Raw genomic sequence first — 20,124 nt, forward strand, 5'->3', positions numbered from 1 at the left:
AGAAAGCATTTCACTTTGCTACGCATAACGGTTCACTGAGACCCAACATTAACAAAAACACTTATACACCATCGGTCATCTAGGGTATTTGAACTGTTACTTCTAAAAGAAATTAAGGTTGATGTCCTCAAAGAAGGCCCTTCCAATAAATTGAAATGACACGTAAAAATGTGATTAATTTATTTTTATATTGACAATTCATGTCTTCAACGTGCAATCTTATTTCTTTAATTGAAATTGCGAACATCCATGATTTTTCGTCTTGAATAATATTATCTGCTGTTGCGTTCATTAATCTTGGTATTTATCGTGAAATATTTTTTTTTCCTATATATTTTTCTGTAATTTTGTACTGCTCCTATCCATATTACTGAATAATGGGACATATACAGGGTGTCCCTGGACTTCCTCTTTTCCTCTCGGGAATGTATAGATGGGGTCAAAATATCACCAGTACTTCATATAACTTTTTTTCCTAAAAGTCTTCGTAACCAAGTTACGGGCCCTCGAAGTTACAAAATGAAAAATGTTTTTCTTTGATAACTTTTCTAGTGAATATTCAAAATCATCCAAATTTTGGTAATTGACTAAACAAATGAATTCCGTCGATGAGCTTTCATGCAGGAGTCAGTTGTTTTGCTACAAAGTCAGGAACGGACTACCCCCGATGGTCCACTCCCCAAAACTTTGAAATGACAGATATTTTTCAATATTTTTCAACAAAATAAGGTTACTTGGACAATTTTATGAATAAAAGTACTCGTGTGGAAAGTCGATCGGAGCAACGAGTCTTGATAAAAATGTAGTTCTACTCGACGACATCAAACCCGCTCGTCCACCATTATTTGAAATGAATAATTATCAAAGCAGAAATAATAATGATAACGTTAATTCAACAACATTTATAACAGGAATAATACAAAGTATGCTAAAATGAAGTCGTAAACAAAAAGTACAGTACCTATATGGAAGTTTAAGTCACAATTGTGATAGCAGATATTTTTTCAAAAGAAATATTAAGTTCTGTAGATTCGTGGTGTTTTTAAACTTACAAGCTACTCTACTATGAAATATCGAATTCATTCCATATTTTGTATGTACATAATACGTGTGGAATAATCACGTTTCGTGTTGATCAGTTATCTGAATCTCATGAAACTCAACATTCGAATGTTTCAAATTCTTCTTCACAGCTAAACTGTTGAGGAGTTTCACTGATAATTATAATTTTATGGGAGAAATTCTTTAACACGAATCTAAATTTAGCTGAAAAAACGCACATCGGAAAAAATATTTACTATACTAATAAAAAGCAAACGAATGAACTTCAAAAACGGCTGCACATGATCAGGTGAAAAATATCCAGGGAATAATTATGTTCCATTTCTTTCACAGATGTTGACAAAAAACCTTTTAGAAAATTTTGATAAAAAATGAGAAACTGGAATGCGATTTTGTTTTGTTGAGTGGTGCGTTGTCATATGACTATCATTGTATTGTCAATATTCTATAGGATATTTTGAATTTTTTTGATATGGCCGAACAGTTTACATTCAATGAATATGCAGATATGCATGTATTTTATGGACGAGCATTTTGTAATGCTGCAGAAGCTCGTCGTCTGTATTCCGAGCATTTTCCCAATCGAACGGTACCGTCAAGAGAAACATTCGAGCGTGTCGATCGCAGCTTGAGGGAGACAGGTATGTAATAATTGATAATTAATTTGAGCACGTTGTTTTATTTCGATATTATTGTAGGTACAGTTTTGCCAAAACGAGGTGGTGAGGGCGCTCCTAGGACTGTACGTACCGTTGTATTGGAGGAAAATATTTTGGAAGCCGTCGCTGATGATCCTTCAATGAGCATCAGAAATCTATCAGAACAGTTCCATACATCCAAGTCCACTATTCATAGAATAATTAGGGAACAACTGCTCCACCCATTTCACATCCAGAAGGTACATGCCATGACACCTCAAGATTTTCCAGCACGACTGGAATATGCCAATTGGTTCATGGATAGGCAAAGAGAGGATATGACTTTTATTAATCGAGTTTTATTCACTGATGAAGCAGGTTTCAGTAGAGATGGAGTTATCAACTCTCATAATCTCCATATATGGGCCGAAGAAAATCCCCATGGGATATTGCAAACCAAACACCAACGGAAATTCAACGTGAATGTTTGGGCTGGTATCATAGGAAACCATCTTATAGGACCATTCGTTCTACAGGACCGATTGAATGGAGAACGTTATTTGGAGTTCATTCAGAACGATTTGAATGGACTTTTGGCACATGTTCCATTGCAAACCCGAAGAGATATGTGGTTTATGCATGATGGCGCTCCTCCTCATTTTAGTTTGATTGTGCGTGACCATCTGAACCATATTTTCCACAATAGATGGATTGGTAGAGGTGGGCCATATTCATGGCCATCGCGGTCTCCGGATTTAAATTCATTGGATTTCTTTCTGTGGGGGCATCTAAAAAGCCTTGTTTACGCTACACCTATTCACACAAGAGATGCATTGTTGAATAGAATAACATTACATTGTGAAAACAAGTGCTTTTAATCCATGTGAGTAAAATTTCATTAACTTTCATTCACCAATACTTCAAGGACTCAGTTCTAATGAATGATAGCAGAGGTACAATTTGAAAAAATAAAGCGATATTATTGGTGAGCCCACCAAAATATGACAATGTCCTATAGCGAACGTCTATGGTCCATGGCTTGTTTTTGTAGTTTTTTTGGGAAGAATGAAGTCGATAACATCTACCTTATAACCGTTGTTGCGAGTGATTTGTTTGATGAAACTCAGCAGCAGCGACAAACTGTACAAGATGGTTTGTGGAAAATTGCAAAATCATGTTTATTATTGATTTTTGTACTAGTCAATAAAATTAATTGAATTATTCACCTTCCTTCCAGTGATGAATTTTATTGACGGGTAAATGGTATTGGCATATTCGACAAACTCACCTATCCTTCCAGTAAAACAGAGTAAGTTATCATCTTCGTATCTGTAGGTACCAGTACGAGGATTATGAATTTCATTCTCTATGTTATCCATGAATATTTCATCCAGCAAAGGACTTAACTCATTACCCATTAATAATCCTTCAATGCATGAATAAAACTTGTCGAAATAAAAATAATTTTAAGATTAACAAATAGTGAGTGAATCTAAAATTTCCTGTTCTAGTGGTTAAATCGTATGATTTTTATTTGAGAGACGCTCAACCAGTTCAATTGTTCCAATTGGCGGAATACTAGGAAATGAATTTTGCACATCAAACGATATTCATTCAGCGTTATCAAGAAGAATTACGTTTTCAATACTATTCACTGATTGATGAATCCTATTCATACTAAATCGCGGCCTGAAATTAGTATAGGTTTGAATCAATTTATTGAGCATTTCTGAGGTGAAAAGAGAAATGAAAATTTCCATGTTTTTTACCACTTTTATTTGTAACCAACATTACTGCAAGTTCGTCCTATACGGACATTTTCAAACTAAAATGGAAATGTCCGTATAAGACGAAATTGCAGTAACGTTAGTTACAAACAGAGATGGTAAAAAACACAGAAATTTTCATTTGTCTTCTCATTATGATTTTTTACCACGTAGTAACGGCTCCATCCATCAATTCATTTCTCCAAAGAAGATCTTATCGGAGCTTCATAAAGCATCAAAAGTTGCAGAGGTGTGTACAGTTTTCTAGTTTGGAACAGTGTTCCAAGCTTTTGATAAGCAGCCTTTGCAATTCCAGCAACATGATTGTGCCAAGACATATTGGTGTCCATTTTAACTCCCAACACACTTATCGAAGCAGAAAGCTTCGACCAGCATGTCTGACCTGACATTATCATGACCGGTTCGGGGACATTTATATTCTTGGAGAAAACCGATGCCTGAGTTTTTGTGGCATTGAATTGAACCTGGTTACTTTCGCCCCAATTCGAAATCACTTCTATATACTCATTAAAATATGCACCTCTTGCTGCGCTGAACGCGAGCAATCTTTCAACAAGAAGGAAAACTCTCTATCACATAAGATAGGTTGCAACGTCTGCAAAATGCTGGTGCGAGTTCATTTGCGCACTTTTTGAGTACGATGACAGGCACTTCTTCAGGGCCAGACGCCTTATTGATATTGAGCTGGTTCGAAATTCACCTGACTATGCGTTGTCGAAAAGTAATTTTCGGCATCGTAGATTCTAGTGTGGGAATAGTGGGTGGTGCCTTTTCCAGAAAGTCGACTGTGGAGTGTGCCGCAAATTGTTCAGCTTGTTGGGATTGACAAGCAGTTCATCCCTGATTCTCTGACTGTGAAGTTATTTGCTTTCATTTATCCCAAGTATGCAGCTGTTATTACCATTAACAAACCTGAGGTTTTTGCGCCACTGCCGGTAGGCGAGATATTTGGAGGCGACAGCCTGCTTGTAATTTTTGTTTCACCACGGTTTGCCGTTAGAAGATCGTTCCATTGAAAAATGAATATATGCATCCATTCATGATAGAATAAATTTCGTGACTTCAGAAGTACAAGTTGATGAATCTATCCAGGAGAAATTTCGGAAATGGTCTTGAAGATCCTCCCATTCAGCTGATCTGTAATGCCAGACTTTGGGCGGCCTAGATTGTTCCCCAATATTTATCGGTAATTCACTCAACACTGAAATGAGTGGTCAGAAGATCGCAATAGAGACCTAACGGTGACTGTAAATTTCTGGATCTATACCTGACAACCAGTTAGGTATAGATCCAGAAGACTAGCATATTCTCCATCAAGGTCAGGAATCCTGGTTGGCTCATTTATAATCTGAGTAAGTTCGCTGTTTACTGCAAAAGCCTCAACTTCGCGACCTTGTTCGTCGTTGATATTCAAAAATTTGAGCCATTTGATATTGTGGACATTGAAGACACCGAATATGGAAATTTCAGCACTGGGATGATTGATTTGCAAAAAGTCAATGGTGTTTGCAAGTGAAGGTAGTACCCTATATTGTGTATCGCTAGGTGGTCGATAAATATGATGTGATATTATTTTGAACCAAATAACATGAAAGTTTCGGGGTTCCAGTATTTCATCTTGTTGATAGGAGATATCGCTTTTGAGATATTTCAAAGTTACGGGAGTGGAAATCATAGCCGGGATATAGAAAATGGACGGGATTTGTTGAAGCACTGACTTTGCTCTAACCGAAAAAATGGTTTTATGTGATTTAATAAGAGAATTCAGTTTGGGTGGTTGAGGATTTTTATGGCACATTATTGTAGGATCAATCCTCAGAATATCTTAGCTTCCTAAGTTGAGGAAAATAAAGTTTTGCATATGTAATCATTTTTATGTTATGCAATAACCGTTTGTTTTCATCTGCATTTGTTAAACTCACTTCATTATCCGTAGTTTTTTGTTTGATCAATTTCATAATATTTACTGCTACAAGATTATTATAATTATTATAATTAGATTTTGTGAAAATCTCACAATAGTGTTTTTCGAATGTGCAAGTTGTTAGATTTTCAGTAAGAAATGAATAATAAAAATGAACAAAGAAGCAGTTCTGGTGACTGGAATAGGTACTTGTTTTGGATTCAGGAATTGATTGACACTCCTCCCGATAAGTTCAAATCCGAAAACTCTGGATATTTTTTTGGTAGGAGAGGCTTTACCAAATTGCAAAGAATAAGTCATAATATGAATCCAGATACAATTCAATGTAGCATTTTTGTTGTTTTTTTATTGTATGTTTGTTGTGTTCTATGATCTATACTTATATTCACTTCAGTTTTACCGAATTCCAACTATAATAAATTTCTCAGTTATTTTGAATAATCTATTTGAAAACTGAATTTCGAATTACCGTTTAGAGTGGCCCGAACTGAAGGGAAGTTGTTTTTTTATTGTATGTTTGTTGTGTTCTATGATCTATACTTATATTCACTTCAGTTTTACCGAATTCAAACTATAATAAATTTCTCAGTTATTTTGAATAATCTATTTGAAAACTGAATTTCGAATTACCGTTTAGAGTGGCCCGAACTGAAGGGAAGATTGTGAAGGATATCGTTTCGCATAAAAAGTCCATATAACATGAGGTAAGATTTATCATGGTTTTCGAGAAATTTTCAGTTGTTGTGAAAAAAAAACTCGTTTTCTACAAAAAAATATGGTAGCAGTAGCAGGAATTTAATGAATTGCACAAAATATCAGTGATAAAAATTGACAGTGATAAATAGGACGAGACATTACAAATAATCCCCTCGTTGATGAGAAGTACTGATTTTTTTGATAATCAAAATAAGATTCTACTGCCTGTAAAACATCTAGTTACAGTTGAGTCAACGAGAGAATACATCGTTTACCTTTGCCTTGTTACTTAATTTTTAGATTCTCTCAGTAAGCAAAACAGAATCGGATGATATATCAAACAATCGAATGTATTTGCTAACGTTTCGCTAACTATCCGCTTCTTCAGATCTGAGATGTAAACAACGGCATCTCATTATGATGTAAATATGTTCAGATGATAAAAAGGCATTGTGAAAAGTTGAAATAAATTCTATCAAAGAAATGAAAAAACAACACAACAATTCTTTTAGGATGTAGTTTGTTAGATGTTAGAATGTGAATATGTTGGCATCGTAATGATATTACTACGTTTGTTTTTTTCGATTGTTACTTTGGTGTTCAAACCTTTACTATGCATAAGTACTATATATCATTGTTCGAACTGAGAAGAAGCACAAATCTCACACGTGTACCTTCACAAATTTCTTTTATCTGTTGTATCTGCTTCTCCCCACTGGTTTCTATTTATTCAAAAATACTTGTTTTTCCTAAATACCCCAATTTTTCGGAACTTTATTGAAAATTTTTAGTTTTCATTAAACTTTCGAAATAACGAGACATCTTTCTGAATTACTCATGACTTTCGTAATCAATTTCGAAGAAAACAACCATCGGATTATGAAGAATTTCAAACCAATTACACCTTTGCCATTTCGACCCTGTTTCTTCATCCCGTTCATAAATGGGATTTTTCATTTATTTTCACAGTGACGTGACCGAGAATAATTTGTTCTTCAAATAAGAATGGGCGGTATACAACATGACCCACTAACACAATAATCTCTGTGGCCAGGGTCGAAAATAAAATTTTATTCACCAGTCGAAAGGTTTCTGCGAACAATAAACGGTAAATAAATGAGTAAGGTAGAACTGAAGGTAGAAAAATAATAACGTGCCTTTGAAATGTATCGCTTTCATTGAATTCTTTTTGAACATGGATCACCTCATACACCAAAAGGAAATAGCACTTTATATTATCTATTCCATGTCCTTTTCAATCTATATTAGATGTCGTTCCCCAAGTAAAGGAGTTTCTAGAAGGTGTGGTTGAAATATATTAAACTTCGAAGCGGTGATCAGCTCTAATTTATGTTGTACCTCTGTCGAACTGCTTTTGGGGGAATCAAAATGGTCAAATTAGTATGTCACTTTTCGTGAGAATATCCATAGACTAGATAAAAACTTCCTCCAATCTAGCTTGCTAATAGATCTTCAACTAACACTAGCGGACCCGTCGTTCCGCCTAACAGTCAATGAACAGTCTTGCCAAATCACCTTGGACGGATTTAGTATTCAACATTATATGAAAATTGTGAAGTTGTTTTATTAGAATAAGTGTTCTGTTTTGGCAACGTACCGCGCGCTTCGCCCATTTAATGGTAGTCATAATCGTCCCAGCGAGAGGAATATTCGCAATAGTAGATACAGTATAGCCCACTGGTTCAGTAAACGACGTCGACAGGACGCAAGATCTAGCGAAAACATCGCCGCTGACTGTGAGAGTGTGCTGAAGAATCCGAAGGTGTCGATTTCACGTCGCGTTTTGCAGACCACAACTTGGGGAATTTTGCGTCATAACTTGGGCCTGCACACGTTCAAAATTCAACTGACCCAGGAACTGAAGGTAAACGACTATAGACAACGACGTGTGTTCGTTGAATGGGCTCTGGAGCATTTGCCAACTAACCCTAATTTTATCGAAGAATTATATTCAGTCATGAGGCCCATTTTTGGATGAATGAGTACGTGAACAAAAAAAGGTATTGAATTCGGGAAGATATCAACCCACACGTAATCCAAAAGCCTCCACTGCATCCCATAAAAGACACTGTTTGGTATAGATTTTGGGCTGGCGGCGCTATCGGTCCATATTTCTTTGAGAATGACTTTGGCTAGGCCATCACTGTCCAGATGTCCTCTAAGCGGACAAAGACCGGTAAGGAACCCTGTAATTATACTGAGCCGATCCCTACTATATTGAAGTAGTTCTTCGGTTCTTTTCTCGGACGGGTCCCTTATGAAGGTTCTACATTGTTTGCCAGGTACTTTTGTCCAGTACTCTGTGTGCTTCTTATTGGTCCATGTCCTAATCTGGTTTTGTACCAATGATTTTGGTACCCCCAGAGCTGGTTCAGGACCTATATATAGCGCATTTATCAGCTTCATCATTACCTGTGATTCCTGAATGCCCTGGCACCCAGTACAAAGCTGATTTGTTTCTGTTTGCAAGTTCATTCAGTTCTTCATGGCATTCCCAGGTCAGTTTTGATGTCACCTTCGGGTTTGTCAGAGCTCCTAGTGAGCTCTTGCTGTCTATTAAAATATTGATACGCTCATTTCTTTGAGGTCTCAATTTAATGAGCCTTGCACACTGCAAGATAGCATACACTTCCGCCTGAAAGAATATCTCACACATACTTTGTTGTATTTTAATTTAAAAATAGGAAGGACTTAATGAAAGACCCTATACTTAGAGAATGGTAGGTGTGTTTTTCCAGGTGTGGAGTAGAATGCAAATTTTCCGGCAAACAAGTTTGATTTTTCCGTCGTTATTGTTTCTATTTTACAATTCCATCATATTCATTTTGAAACCAGGCAGCCTCTAAATAGTTTTCCCTTCCGTTCCTGTTATTGTTCAGGTTTGCTAATATTGTGATCACGAACTTTGGGGGTTTCATCTATTAAATCCTGAGTAACATTCATTCACCTATATAAAGAATGTGTGACAATAAAGTTATAAAATGTTTTCGGAGCAGAAATGTTTATATGGTCTGATAAATACTAATAATTCTTTTTCAATTGAAAATATCCGGAAGAGAAGCTTTCTTCATCGTTGCTAGATTGAACGTTAACATGATGCTTTAAGCTGATTCAACTCTAGTGTGATCAGTCAGGTCTCATATGATATTTTTCGGATTTCATTTTTTGAGTTGATCAATGGTATAACAAAATCTAGTTTTTGTGTAACCGCTATTGAGTAGAGTCATATTCCTATAAAGCATTTTATTTGCCAAGCAAATGAAAAAACAGTATCGCAAGTAACCTTAAAATCCTCAATACATCTCCTGAGCGTTTCACCTACCATTTCATTATTGAAAAAAAAAAGTAGTTTTTGAACAATATACTTAACACGAATACATGCTGATTTGATGCCAACGGTAATCTTGAGAATTTTAGACTCACAAAAACATTAATATAATGGTATCATCTGCAGGAACAATTCGTTCAGACCAGTCTCAACTCCCTATACTGTAGGTTAATGGGCTGACACCTATCAGAAAACAACTACTCTCCTGGCTAATACCACGAAGGGCGTTGGATTATATCTGACAGGTGTCAGTGTAGGACTCTTCACTTGAGTTTTTCCTGCATATGCTGTTGGCAATACAACTGCCGCAATAGATTTTCAATTATTGGAATACACTTGCAAACCGGTTTTGGACTGTGAGGCCACTCGTCAGTAGGCCTGAACGAATTGTTCCTTCGGATGATTTGATTTATAGTCAGTCTTCAAGTATGCCCACTGACTATCTGTATCTGTAGAGTATGGAGGGTGAGTGTAAGCCCACAGTACTTAGGCCACATGTGACCCATTGTACATCCTCCCAAGGAGTTGTCTTCCTACGTCATCGTCCATCCTGTCCTTTCTAGGAAGGTGTACATGTCACTGGGAGACATCTCCTTTATATCGGCAGGTGTAGGCCAAGACTCGCCGAACACACTCTCTTATTGACGATAACTCTAGGCGCTCACACAAGACGTGCCTGACATTCTCATCTTTCTGTTCACACATCCTGCATAGAGGTGTGTCCAGCACCCCCATATTATGGAGGTGTTTGCTTAGTTGACAGTGACCAGTCAGATATCCTACTATTAGGCGTAGATTTTTCCTGGTCATTGCCAAATATTTCTTCAGCGCCAGCTTCCCAGGGTCACCCAAGGTAATCCTGGCAAGATTACATCCTTTGGTTTCGTCCCATCTCTGAAAGGATTGAGCATGGGTGTAACACTTGACTAGTTCTGCAATTGTCGAAGTCATCAGGCCGTAGGTACCACTGGGTCCTAAAATTCTCAGTTCAGCCGCTTCCTTGGCTAAAAAGTCGGCAATGCGATTATCTTTACTCCTGTCATGCCCTTCAACCCACCTCAGGATAATGTTATTATCTACCGAAGCTTTGGCTAAATCTTGGTGACACTCTAGTACTAGCCCTGAGGTTATACGTTGTCTGTTCAAGGCTAATAGGGCTTGTCTGCTGTCACTGCAGATTGTTATGTTTTTGCCAGAAATTCCTTTCTTGGTTAATTATTTTGTGGCGATTGAGATACCAGCCAGTTCTGTTTGGACCACGCTGGTATTTCTTCCCATTCCCCACTTAATTCTTAGGCTTAGTGATCTGGAATACACTCCACACCCTGATCCTTCTTTGGTTTTGAGCCGTCTATGTAGATCCGTATTGCATTTATATCATCAGACTCTATGTTCTGCTTTATTTGTATTTTGTAGGGTTTATTAAACACAAACCTGGGTTCAATTGTATCGCTTGTTGCCTGCAGCAGAGGTTGCGCAGTAAGCGCTTCCTGCCATAGGTCCAGCCTCAATTGACCCATTCCTACTTCAAGGTATACACCAGCCGTGCGCAATCGTACCATGGCCATCAAGGCAACCTCCTCAACGTACAGATCAAAAGGGGTCAGGCCCGTGATTAATTCCATTGCCGCGGTTGGTGTTGTTCTCATGGCTCCTATGATGTTTAAAAAAGCCATTCGCTGTATTCGGTATAATGTTTGGATGGCCGTTGCTTGTAGAACTTTCGGTCCCCATGCAATGGCTCCATACGTTAACATAGGTCTTATTATTGCAGTGTAGATCCAGGTGACCACACGGGGTGAAAGACCCCATGCGCGTCCCACTGTCCTCCGACATTGCTCATAAGCAACATATGCTCTTTTTGCTCTAACTCTGTAGATGAGAGTTCCATGTTAGCTTCCTGTCGAGTACCGAGGTAGTACCGAGGTATTTTACCTCTTCAGAGAAGTTTAGTTTGCTTTTGAAGATTTCTGGAGGTTTTAAGCCAGTTAAACTTCTTTTCTTGGTGAAAAGGACCATCTCAGTCTTCTTGGGATTGATCGACAGTGAGTGTTCCTTACACCATGTTTCTATCAATTTGAGCCCATCCTGCGTTCTATCGCACAGTGTGTTTACAAATTTGCCGGTCTGCAAGATAACTATGTCATCTGCGTATGCAATTGTGTAGAATCTATTTTTGTTAAGGTGATTAATCAGGGTATCCAGAACTATGTTCCAGAGAAGGGGTGATAAGACCCCTCCCTGTGGACATCCCCTCATGACCAGTCCTTTCACTGTGATGTCTTCTACATTAATACTTATTGCTCTACCAGAGAGTATCCATTCTCCTACTACCGATATAGCCCATCTTATTTTGTCCTCATCAATTACTGCACTGACTGACTATATGTGAATAGTTTTTTTTCCTTATACGAGGAGTTGGGCAAATTTCAAATATACAGTTGGTTACCTCGTTCACAGGCAGATGGGGCGATGACAAACCTGTTGCTTGTTATTCGCTTCATCGAAAATCGTCGACTTCATATTGATTATAGACACTACCTTGCACTGACGAGTGGCCAAACAGCCCGATACCGGTCTGCAAGTGTGTTCCAATAATTGAAAATTCATTGCGATAGTTGTATCACCAACAGCATAAGCAGAAAAAACTTCAGTGAAAAATCCTGCACTGACACCTGTCGGATATAATCCAACGCCCTTCGTGGTATTAGCCAAGAGAGTAGTTGTTTTCTGATAGGTGTCAGTCCATTAACCTACACTGTAGGGAGTTGAGACTGGCCTAAACGAATTGTTCTTTCGTATGATTCGATTTATCTTCAAGTATGAAGATTAAAATAATGATCTGATAGTGCAAACTGTGATGATTTTTTAAGAAAAATCAGTTCTATCGCATGCTTTTCGATAATCCCCAAAATCGTATATAATTGAAGTTTATGTTCTAAAGTACTGTAAATTGTATTTTAAAAAATGAACAAATTGGTTAAAAAGAAATTTTTTGGCTTTCTACTACTCTATCTTGACACAAAAAATGTGGGAATCTTCCAAAGAAAGAAAGGAAACAATCGAAGAAGTAACTTTCAGACACAAACTGATGGAGAAGTAGAAAGACAAAACATTCCTTTCCCAAAAATCAGTTCCTCATAAAAATATACCCTTTCGATTTAAACAAAATTCCTTTGGCTGGGAATTAATGAAATGTTATTCACATACTGTCATTTATGATATAAGTGTATTCAATGAAATGTTTACCTTTCAGTCAGTACATTGTGTAGGAATCCTGTGAATGATATCTGATTCAATTCCATATCGAATGTTTGGAATACAAACAGAGTAGAAAAAGTATTTTTGTGTAATTCAGTGTTCATATGAGAGTATTTGTTTCAGGAGGGCTTTTTCTTTCAGTTCGTTTCTGAAAGGTACTTCTTTACATGAACACATCTATGTATAGAGTTACTCCTTTTGAAATTGATTGTTCCCCTTATTTATTTGAAGGATTCCCACATTTTTTGTATCAAAATGTTGTAGTAGCCAAAAACTTTCTTTCCCGAAAATATAATCTCAAAAATATAAACCTTTCAATTTAAACAAATTAGTGTTGATAGATTTATTGTCAATGAAGCCATTCTATCAATATTATCTGATTTCAAATGATTCAATTAGAGGGGCAACATCATATAGGCTTAGATGGGGCTTGGATCTGTCTGTTTTCTCCACTGAAGTAAAAATTTCAACGAACAACCCTCTCAAACATTCTGATAGGTGAAAGAGTCCCCATTCACTGTTGATTGATAGAAAGCTGCTGGTTTTTTGTTTCAAATTCTCTTGATTATGTTATTGCCAGGGGTTTGTATTCTAAATAATTAACATTTATGTACGTTGGCAAACTGGGTTTGCTCTGAATTTTTCTTTCACAAGTTATTTGATCATTTTAGAAATGTCGCTATATACATTATTGTATCGCATTACAAGTTTTGATGACTTTTTTCCCATGAGATATCCCCATAGCTCGCCCGCCACGTCATTCACTTCTGTGAAGAACACATTCCATTTCGTTCTGGATTTTCAACGTGCTGTCCCGTCGAATTTTCAGAATTAAATAGTTCACGTGTGATCTGGACACCAGTTGACCGTCAGAAGTGATCTTTAACTCTCGTCCAATGCTTCTGGAAACATCTGTGGAACATTAGCCTCTGCGGGTCGCAGGAGGACAAGGACGCGATGACGCGACTTGAAGTTATTATTTGAACCAGGGAATTCTACTCACGTCCGGTTCGATGACTAATTCTGTGTTCTTACTTCTTCACTCTCACTATCGTTCTCAAGAGGTTATTTTTACGCTGCGCGGGAACGGGCAGTGCCGTAGTCCACGCTTTGGCCATGCACGCATTCGGTTATTGACCACCGGTCGATCGGTGAGGTTAGCAGTCAACTTGATAGTGACGTCAGCTTCGGGAGATTACTGGTTCTTCACTCTCGAATTCTTGGAACAGAACCACATGCTGGAAGAAGAGGAAATTCCCCCTTGAATCGTTTTAATTGATTGATTCAATAGAATATTCACACACACAGACTTCGATTCATTCAAATTCAAATATAGGAAGGACCTGATGAAGACCCTTCATGATGTGAATTTTTGCTTGCACAGACAGAGGGCGAATCTCGTTCGGTGGTCGATGTCAAAACTTGGCTTTGCAACTGACCGCCTTTGGGAGGCGTTCATCCTTGATATTTTGGGATTGGGTCTTCTGCCGATCCCATAGATGGCATCTTCGTAAGGAGGGTGATGCCATCATCTTTACTAATTAATATTAATATTGATCATTTACCAGTTTTCTATAAGTAATATTGCATTATAATTGTTTCTTCAAATTCTTCCTATATTGTCAGAATCAGTCATTTATCTAATTAGGTTTTGTACTACTCACTGGGTATACAGTGCTTTTCTTTAATGTCCCCCCTTTTATATTTTGAAAGAGTCAACTCAAAATATTGAAATTTGGAATAATGAAATGATTGTGAAATTGACAGATGAAACTTTCAAGATGACGGCTGGGCGCCATCTTGAAAAAGAAATAAAATGGAAAGGATGGTCTTGTGACACATCTTTCTGAAGCTTCTGACAAATGCCTCACAACCCTAGAACATAATATCAATTGCTGCAAAATGACGAAACTTTTAATAATTGCCTGAATACATTGACATTTAACTACATAATATGAGGTAATAAGCTTGAGGTCAGTCCAGAATATGCCCGAAATGGTTGCCTTGAATTTCTTGACAGCCTATCCGCTATTTCAGCCAAAAATTTTCGAACACAGTAACGTCAATATCTCTTCAAATATTTATTATTCTATGCCGTATATCCAATATTGAAGCAGGTTCAGTTTCCTATACCTGTTGCTTCAAATAGCCCCATAAAAAGTCCAAAGGTGTCAAATCTGGCGAGCGGGCTGACCGTTCTGTAGGACCTCGACGGCCAATCCAACGACCGAAAATAGTACTATCCAAATTTTTTCTTACTTGTCTGAGAGACTCAACAGTAGTTTCCAGAATATTCAAATACAGTTCCCCTGTTAAATTTCAATAAATAAATAGAGGTCCTACAATATGGTCTCCCAATATTTCTGCCCAAACGTTAATTATTTCTGAATATTGGGTATGTGTTTCCCGGAAAACGTGAGGGTTGGTATCACTTCAATAACGGCAATTATATCTGTGAACATTGCCGTTAAAGAAAATGTACATTCGCCACTAAAACAAATATTGTAGACATAGGTAGAATGCCTTGCAATAGTTTCCGTTATGATTTCGCAGAATTCTGTTCTTCGATCAGGGTCATCTTCAGTTAATTGGTGTACCATTTTAATTTTGTATTCCTCTTCAAAATTATCCACACCGTAGAAGGAGACACATCACAAATATTCGCGACGGAATAAGTAGACTGTTGCACTTGCTGTTCTTCCGGAATGGACGGATGACCTGGGGTCTTTTTGTTATGTACACTACCGGTTGTTGTGAATTTGGATACAAGTTCCCTCAAATATTTTCTACAGATAGGACGATTCGGAAAACATTCATTGAAAATCATTTCGGTTTCGTGAAAGTTACGCGTCACACCGTTCCAATGGACGAGAATTGACCATTTTAGAAATTGTTGACGTGGTACCTTTCTACTGGTAAAACCGAAAACTAAATGAGAATATTCTAACTGAACAATGATGTTCATTGTCGTACTGTAATTTTTGTCATTTCATAAACAAAATATAGCCTAACAAACCTTATCGGGTTGTTGGAATTGCCATATGGCAGATAAAAATTGATATTTCTAGAAATATCGATATTAATGTGTTTGTCTTCAGGAAATTATTAAATGTTCCGCCATTTTGTAGTAGGTGAAGATATTGACTTCATATTCTAGGGTTGTGAAGTATTCGTCAGAAGTTTCAAAATGATGTTTCCCAACTGGCGCCTAGTCGCCATCTTGAAAGTTTCATCTGTCAATTTCACTTCAAAATAAATTTTTCATGCATTAATTTCATTAGCCCAAATTTCAATTTTTTAAGTTGATTCGTTCAAAAAATAAAAGGAGGGGACATTATTAAAGAAATGTACTGTATATTAGATATATACAGGGTGTTCCTTAAACACATGCTAATATCAAAGGAGGTAATTCTTAGACCCATTTCAAGAAAAACTTTCTATGGACGTATGTCCTAAATGCCTTAACTTTTGTTAAGTTTTTTAATAATAACTGAGATAATTTTGTAGACATCTTTGGCATATTTGGTACATATGTTCCATGCCTCAAGGCGCATTTTCTGATGTACACAAATTTGTATTTTTTCAAACAGTGACATCCCTACGGGTTTCGCATTGAATATTTTTGGGGAAAAAGTACTACGCCAATGCTTTTTTTTCAAAATAAAATCATTTTTAAATTCCTCATTAATTTTTGAGAAAATTTGATCTCTTGGTATTTCTTTGTCCGACGCATGATTTTCACTCAAAAAAATAAAAATCGACAGAAAGCAAATTAAGAAATTAGATCAATTCTAAAATGAATGAGAATCTGAAAATTGCTACGCACCCGTTCAAATATTCCCGGCGTATTTCGTATAGTTTCACACGAGGCAACTATTCGCTCTCTTAAATCTTCTAAAGTATTAACTGGAGTTTTATACACAAGAGTTTTAAGGTGACCGCATAAAAAAAATCCAAACTGTTGAGATCGGGGGATCTTGCTGGCCATTGCTGAGGTCCTCCGCGACCTATCAAACGATTAGGATAAACTGTATTTGAATGGTTTCGGGCAATTACACTGAAATGAGCAGGGGTGCCATCGTGCATGTACCATATTCGATTCCTTAACGCAAGTGGCACATCTTCCAATAACCCAGGTAAGACTTCTTCGAGAAAGTGTAAATAAGAACGACCATCAAGGCGTCCTGGTAGAAAAAATGGGCCTATTAGATGATCACCTATAATTCCTGCCCATACATTAACCGAAAATTGGTGTTGGAAATGGGTTTCGGTTATTGCATGGGGATTTTCTTCAGCCCACACATGATTGTTATGGAAATTTTGAATGGCATTCCGAGAAAAATTTGCTTCGTCTGTGAACAAAATTTGAGTCTCAAACTGCGGATTTAGTGCAATACTTTGTAGATACCACTGACTGAAGTTCACACGCTGTGGAAAATCTTTGGGGAGTAATGCCTGCACTCTTGAAATATGGTATGGGTATAACAAAAAATCAACCAAAATACGCCAAACAATTTGATGACAAATATCCAGAGTTCTAGCGATCTTCCTCGTACTCGTCTCAGGATGATCCTCAATTTCTTGCAGCACCGCTTCCTCAGTTTCACGAGTTCTTACTACACGAGGTCTACCTTCCGGAGTCCCTTTCTTGAAACTACCAGTTTCCCCAAGTTGACGATGAATATTTGAAAAAGTTCGGCTATCTGGTAAGGCACGATTAGGATATCTTTCCTGATAAATGCGCCTGGCTTCTGTTGCATTACCATCGGCAAGGCCATATACGTAATGCATTTGCGCCATTTCCGCATTCGTATAATTTACCATATTTACTGATATTCAGAAAAACAGCGGACTACCAAAATAACTTCAATAACACTTCAAAATCAATCAAAACGCGATGTGACAGAGAATTCGTTTTTTATTGCTATGGTGAGTACGCTGTTTTTCTGGTTTCAATATTTAAAAGAAATCACATATCGACAAACTCCATATTTCCAAGAGGTGCAGTAAATAAATTCTGCTACACATCATTTATTACAGGATAACTAAATTTATGTTTTCAAAAATTATTAAGCGGTGCTGCGTTATGACGTAATTTTAATTGAGAACAGTGCATCTGACAACAAACAAATACCTTTTAGATCCTCAATTATTTTGCAACAAATCTGATCTCTTAGTTTGCTTTCAGTCGATGCACGATACCGCATCAGATTTTTAAGGAATTTATCCTTAAGTAAAGCGATTTCTAATTTTTTGAGCGAAAATCATGCATCGGACAAAGAAAACCCAGCAAATCAATTATGCTCAAAAATGTAGTTTTTTTTTCGCCAAAAATATACATTTCAAAATTCGTACGTACGCCACTGGCAGAGAAAATTAAGAAAATTGTACATCAGAAAATGCACCTTGAGGCATGGAATATATGTACCGAATATGCCAAAGATGTCTACAAAATTATCTCAGTTATTATTAAAAAACTGATTATTTTTGAAAACTTTGCCACCCTGTATCTCAAAAGTTAAGGCGTTTAGGACATACGTCCATAGGACGTTTTTTCTTTAAAATGGGTCTAAGAATTACCTCCTCAAATATTAGCATGTGTTTAAGGAACACCCTGTATTTTGATGTACTAGATCCAAGTGATGAAACTATATGTAGTAAAACACGTATTAAATAAAATATATAGTGTGGAAATTTCATCATGGATAGTGTTATTAGTCGATACTTGTGCGAGCTAAGGGCTAATGAGGTCTTACCTTTTGACGTGTGCTTCCTAACACGAGTAGCAAGTGAAAATCGATCGTTCAGCCTGCGGTCGAAACTTGTGCGAGCTAAGGACTAACGAGGTGTGATTCCTAACAAGGATTGGACGGTAGCAAGTGAAAATCGATCGTTCAGCCTGCGGCTTGAACCATCGACAGACATATCGGCCGATTGAACGAGTGAACAAAACACCCACGTCGAACCACCTGGCTACCAACCGAGCATGCACACAGTCACTCTGAATTAAAAATTGTTGACAATCCAAGTATTTTCATGCAACCCTCTAATCAGTCCTCGTGAATATTAAAATTTATTTTGTGCTCAATTTATCGCTGGTATAGAATAACAAACAATATCCCACTATTCACAAAAAATAGCTGTATGAAGAAAGACACTTCGACAGAGACATACATAATATATAAATATATGTATATAAATTTCATGAATACAGTACACTTACCATGAATTCTCGCCCACCCTCTGATATGGATATCAAATGAAAGACTTTGCTCAAAAGAATCCGAAACGGTGTCACTTTGAATCTAATATGTCAAACAGTATATTTTAGCTCGGATTTTATATTCGATTTTCAACTCAGGTATATGTCAAATGTTTTGTGGTGAATTTTGCTGAACATTCACAACATTTTTCAAAATTTAATGCTTATAAATATTTCTTATATTCTTCTTCAAGTTCCATTTTTCTTTTTCTAGGTCTCATTTGCGCAGAAGGCGAACTATGGAGAGAACAAAGAAGATTCGTTCATAACTGCATCCGACAATTTGGTGGGTCGAAAATAGGCCCACAGAGGACTAAAATGGAAAAACTCATCATGACGCACGCTAATGAATTTGTGAATGTGAGTATCTGTCAAAGATTTTGTAACCAACCAACGTTTAAGTTCAATTATTATTTCTGATGAAGTGGAGTCCTTATAACACTTTTCAAGCCATTGCTTTGCTTGAACGGTATTCCTTCCCATCAAGAAGCAGTGTAAAATGAAGACACGAAATTGTTTTTGATCCATTGTTTTGAAAATAACAAAAGCAATGTCACTCTCAGCACAATAACTCACAAACTTCTTAGTAAAATATCATAAAATTTCAACAGCTTTCTTTTGAAGATTAGTACTAACTGAAAAAGTGGTAAATGCAATGACACTGGTGCCATTTATGTGTTAGGCCCGAGACTGTTAAGCCCATGTAATATTATATCGATTGTTTGAAATTCAAGTGATTGATGTTTCAATGTGAAATATTTGTATTGATGATTGTATTAGAGTCTCAGTAAAATTAATACTATCAAAAACAACAAAACTAGGGAAAATATGAGAAATAAAAAAGAGATATACCACAATACCATTCTGGAAGATTCCGCACTATTTCTCACAACGAGAATCGAAATCGAAGCTTGAATAGATCAAACTTGTTGCTCTATCAAGGCGATCCGGCAACTTCGCCAATTATTCAATAATGGGTAGTTCTTGACACACTATATATATATATATATATATATATATATATATATATATATATATATATATATATATATATATATATATATGTCAAAAACTAATAATACAGTTCAGTGAGTAATAATTTCAAATGAAATCAATAAAATCTAAAAATAAAATTGATTTGTTGT

At 36.8% G+C, this 20,124-nt stretch overlaps 1 protein-coding gene across 1 annotated transcript in view; it reads left to right on the forward strand.

Moving 5' to 3' along the window:
• phtm (cytochrome P450 enzyme phantom) overlaps positions 1-20,124 on the forward strand; it is a 58,072-nt gene that overhangs the window by 21,901 nt on the left and 16,047 nt on the right. The window contains exon 3 of the mRNA XM_074173193.1: positions 19,194-19,339. Coding sequence (XP_074029294.1) covers positions 19,194-19,339 — 146 coding nt within the window. The remainder of the gene's footprint in view (positions 1-19,193; positions 19,340-20,124) is intronic.

The sequence above is a fragment of the Leptinotarsa decemlineata genome, unplaced genomic scaffold (genome assembly GCF_025532065.1).
Source record: "Leptinotarsa decemlineata unplaced genomic scaffold, Ldec_3_MD MMD2_tig00000218_RagTag_RagTag, whole genome shotgun sequence".
Lineage (NCBI taxonomy): Eukaryota > Metazoa > Arthropoda > Insecta > Coleoptera > Chrysomelidae > Leptinotarsa > Leptinotarsa decemlineata.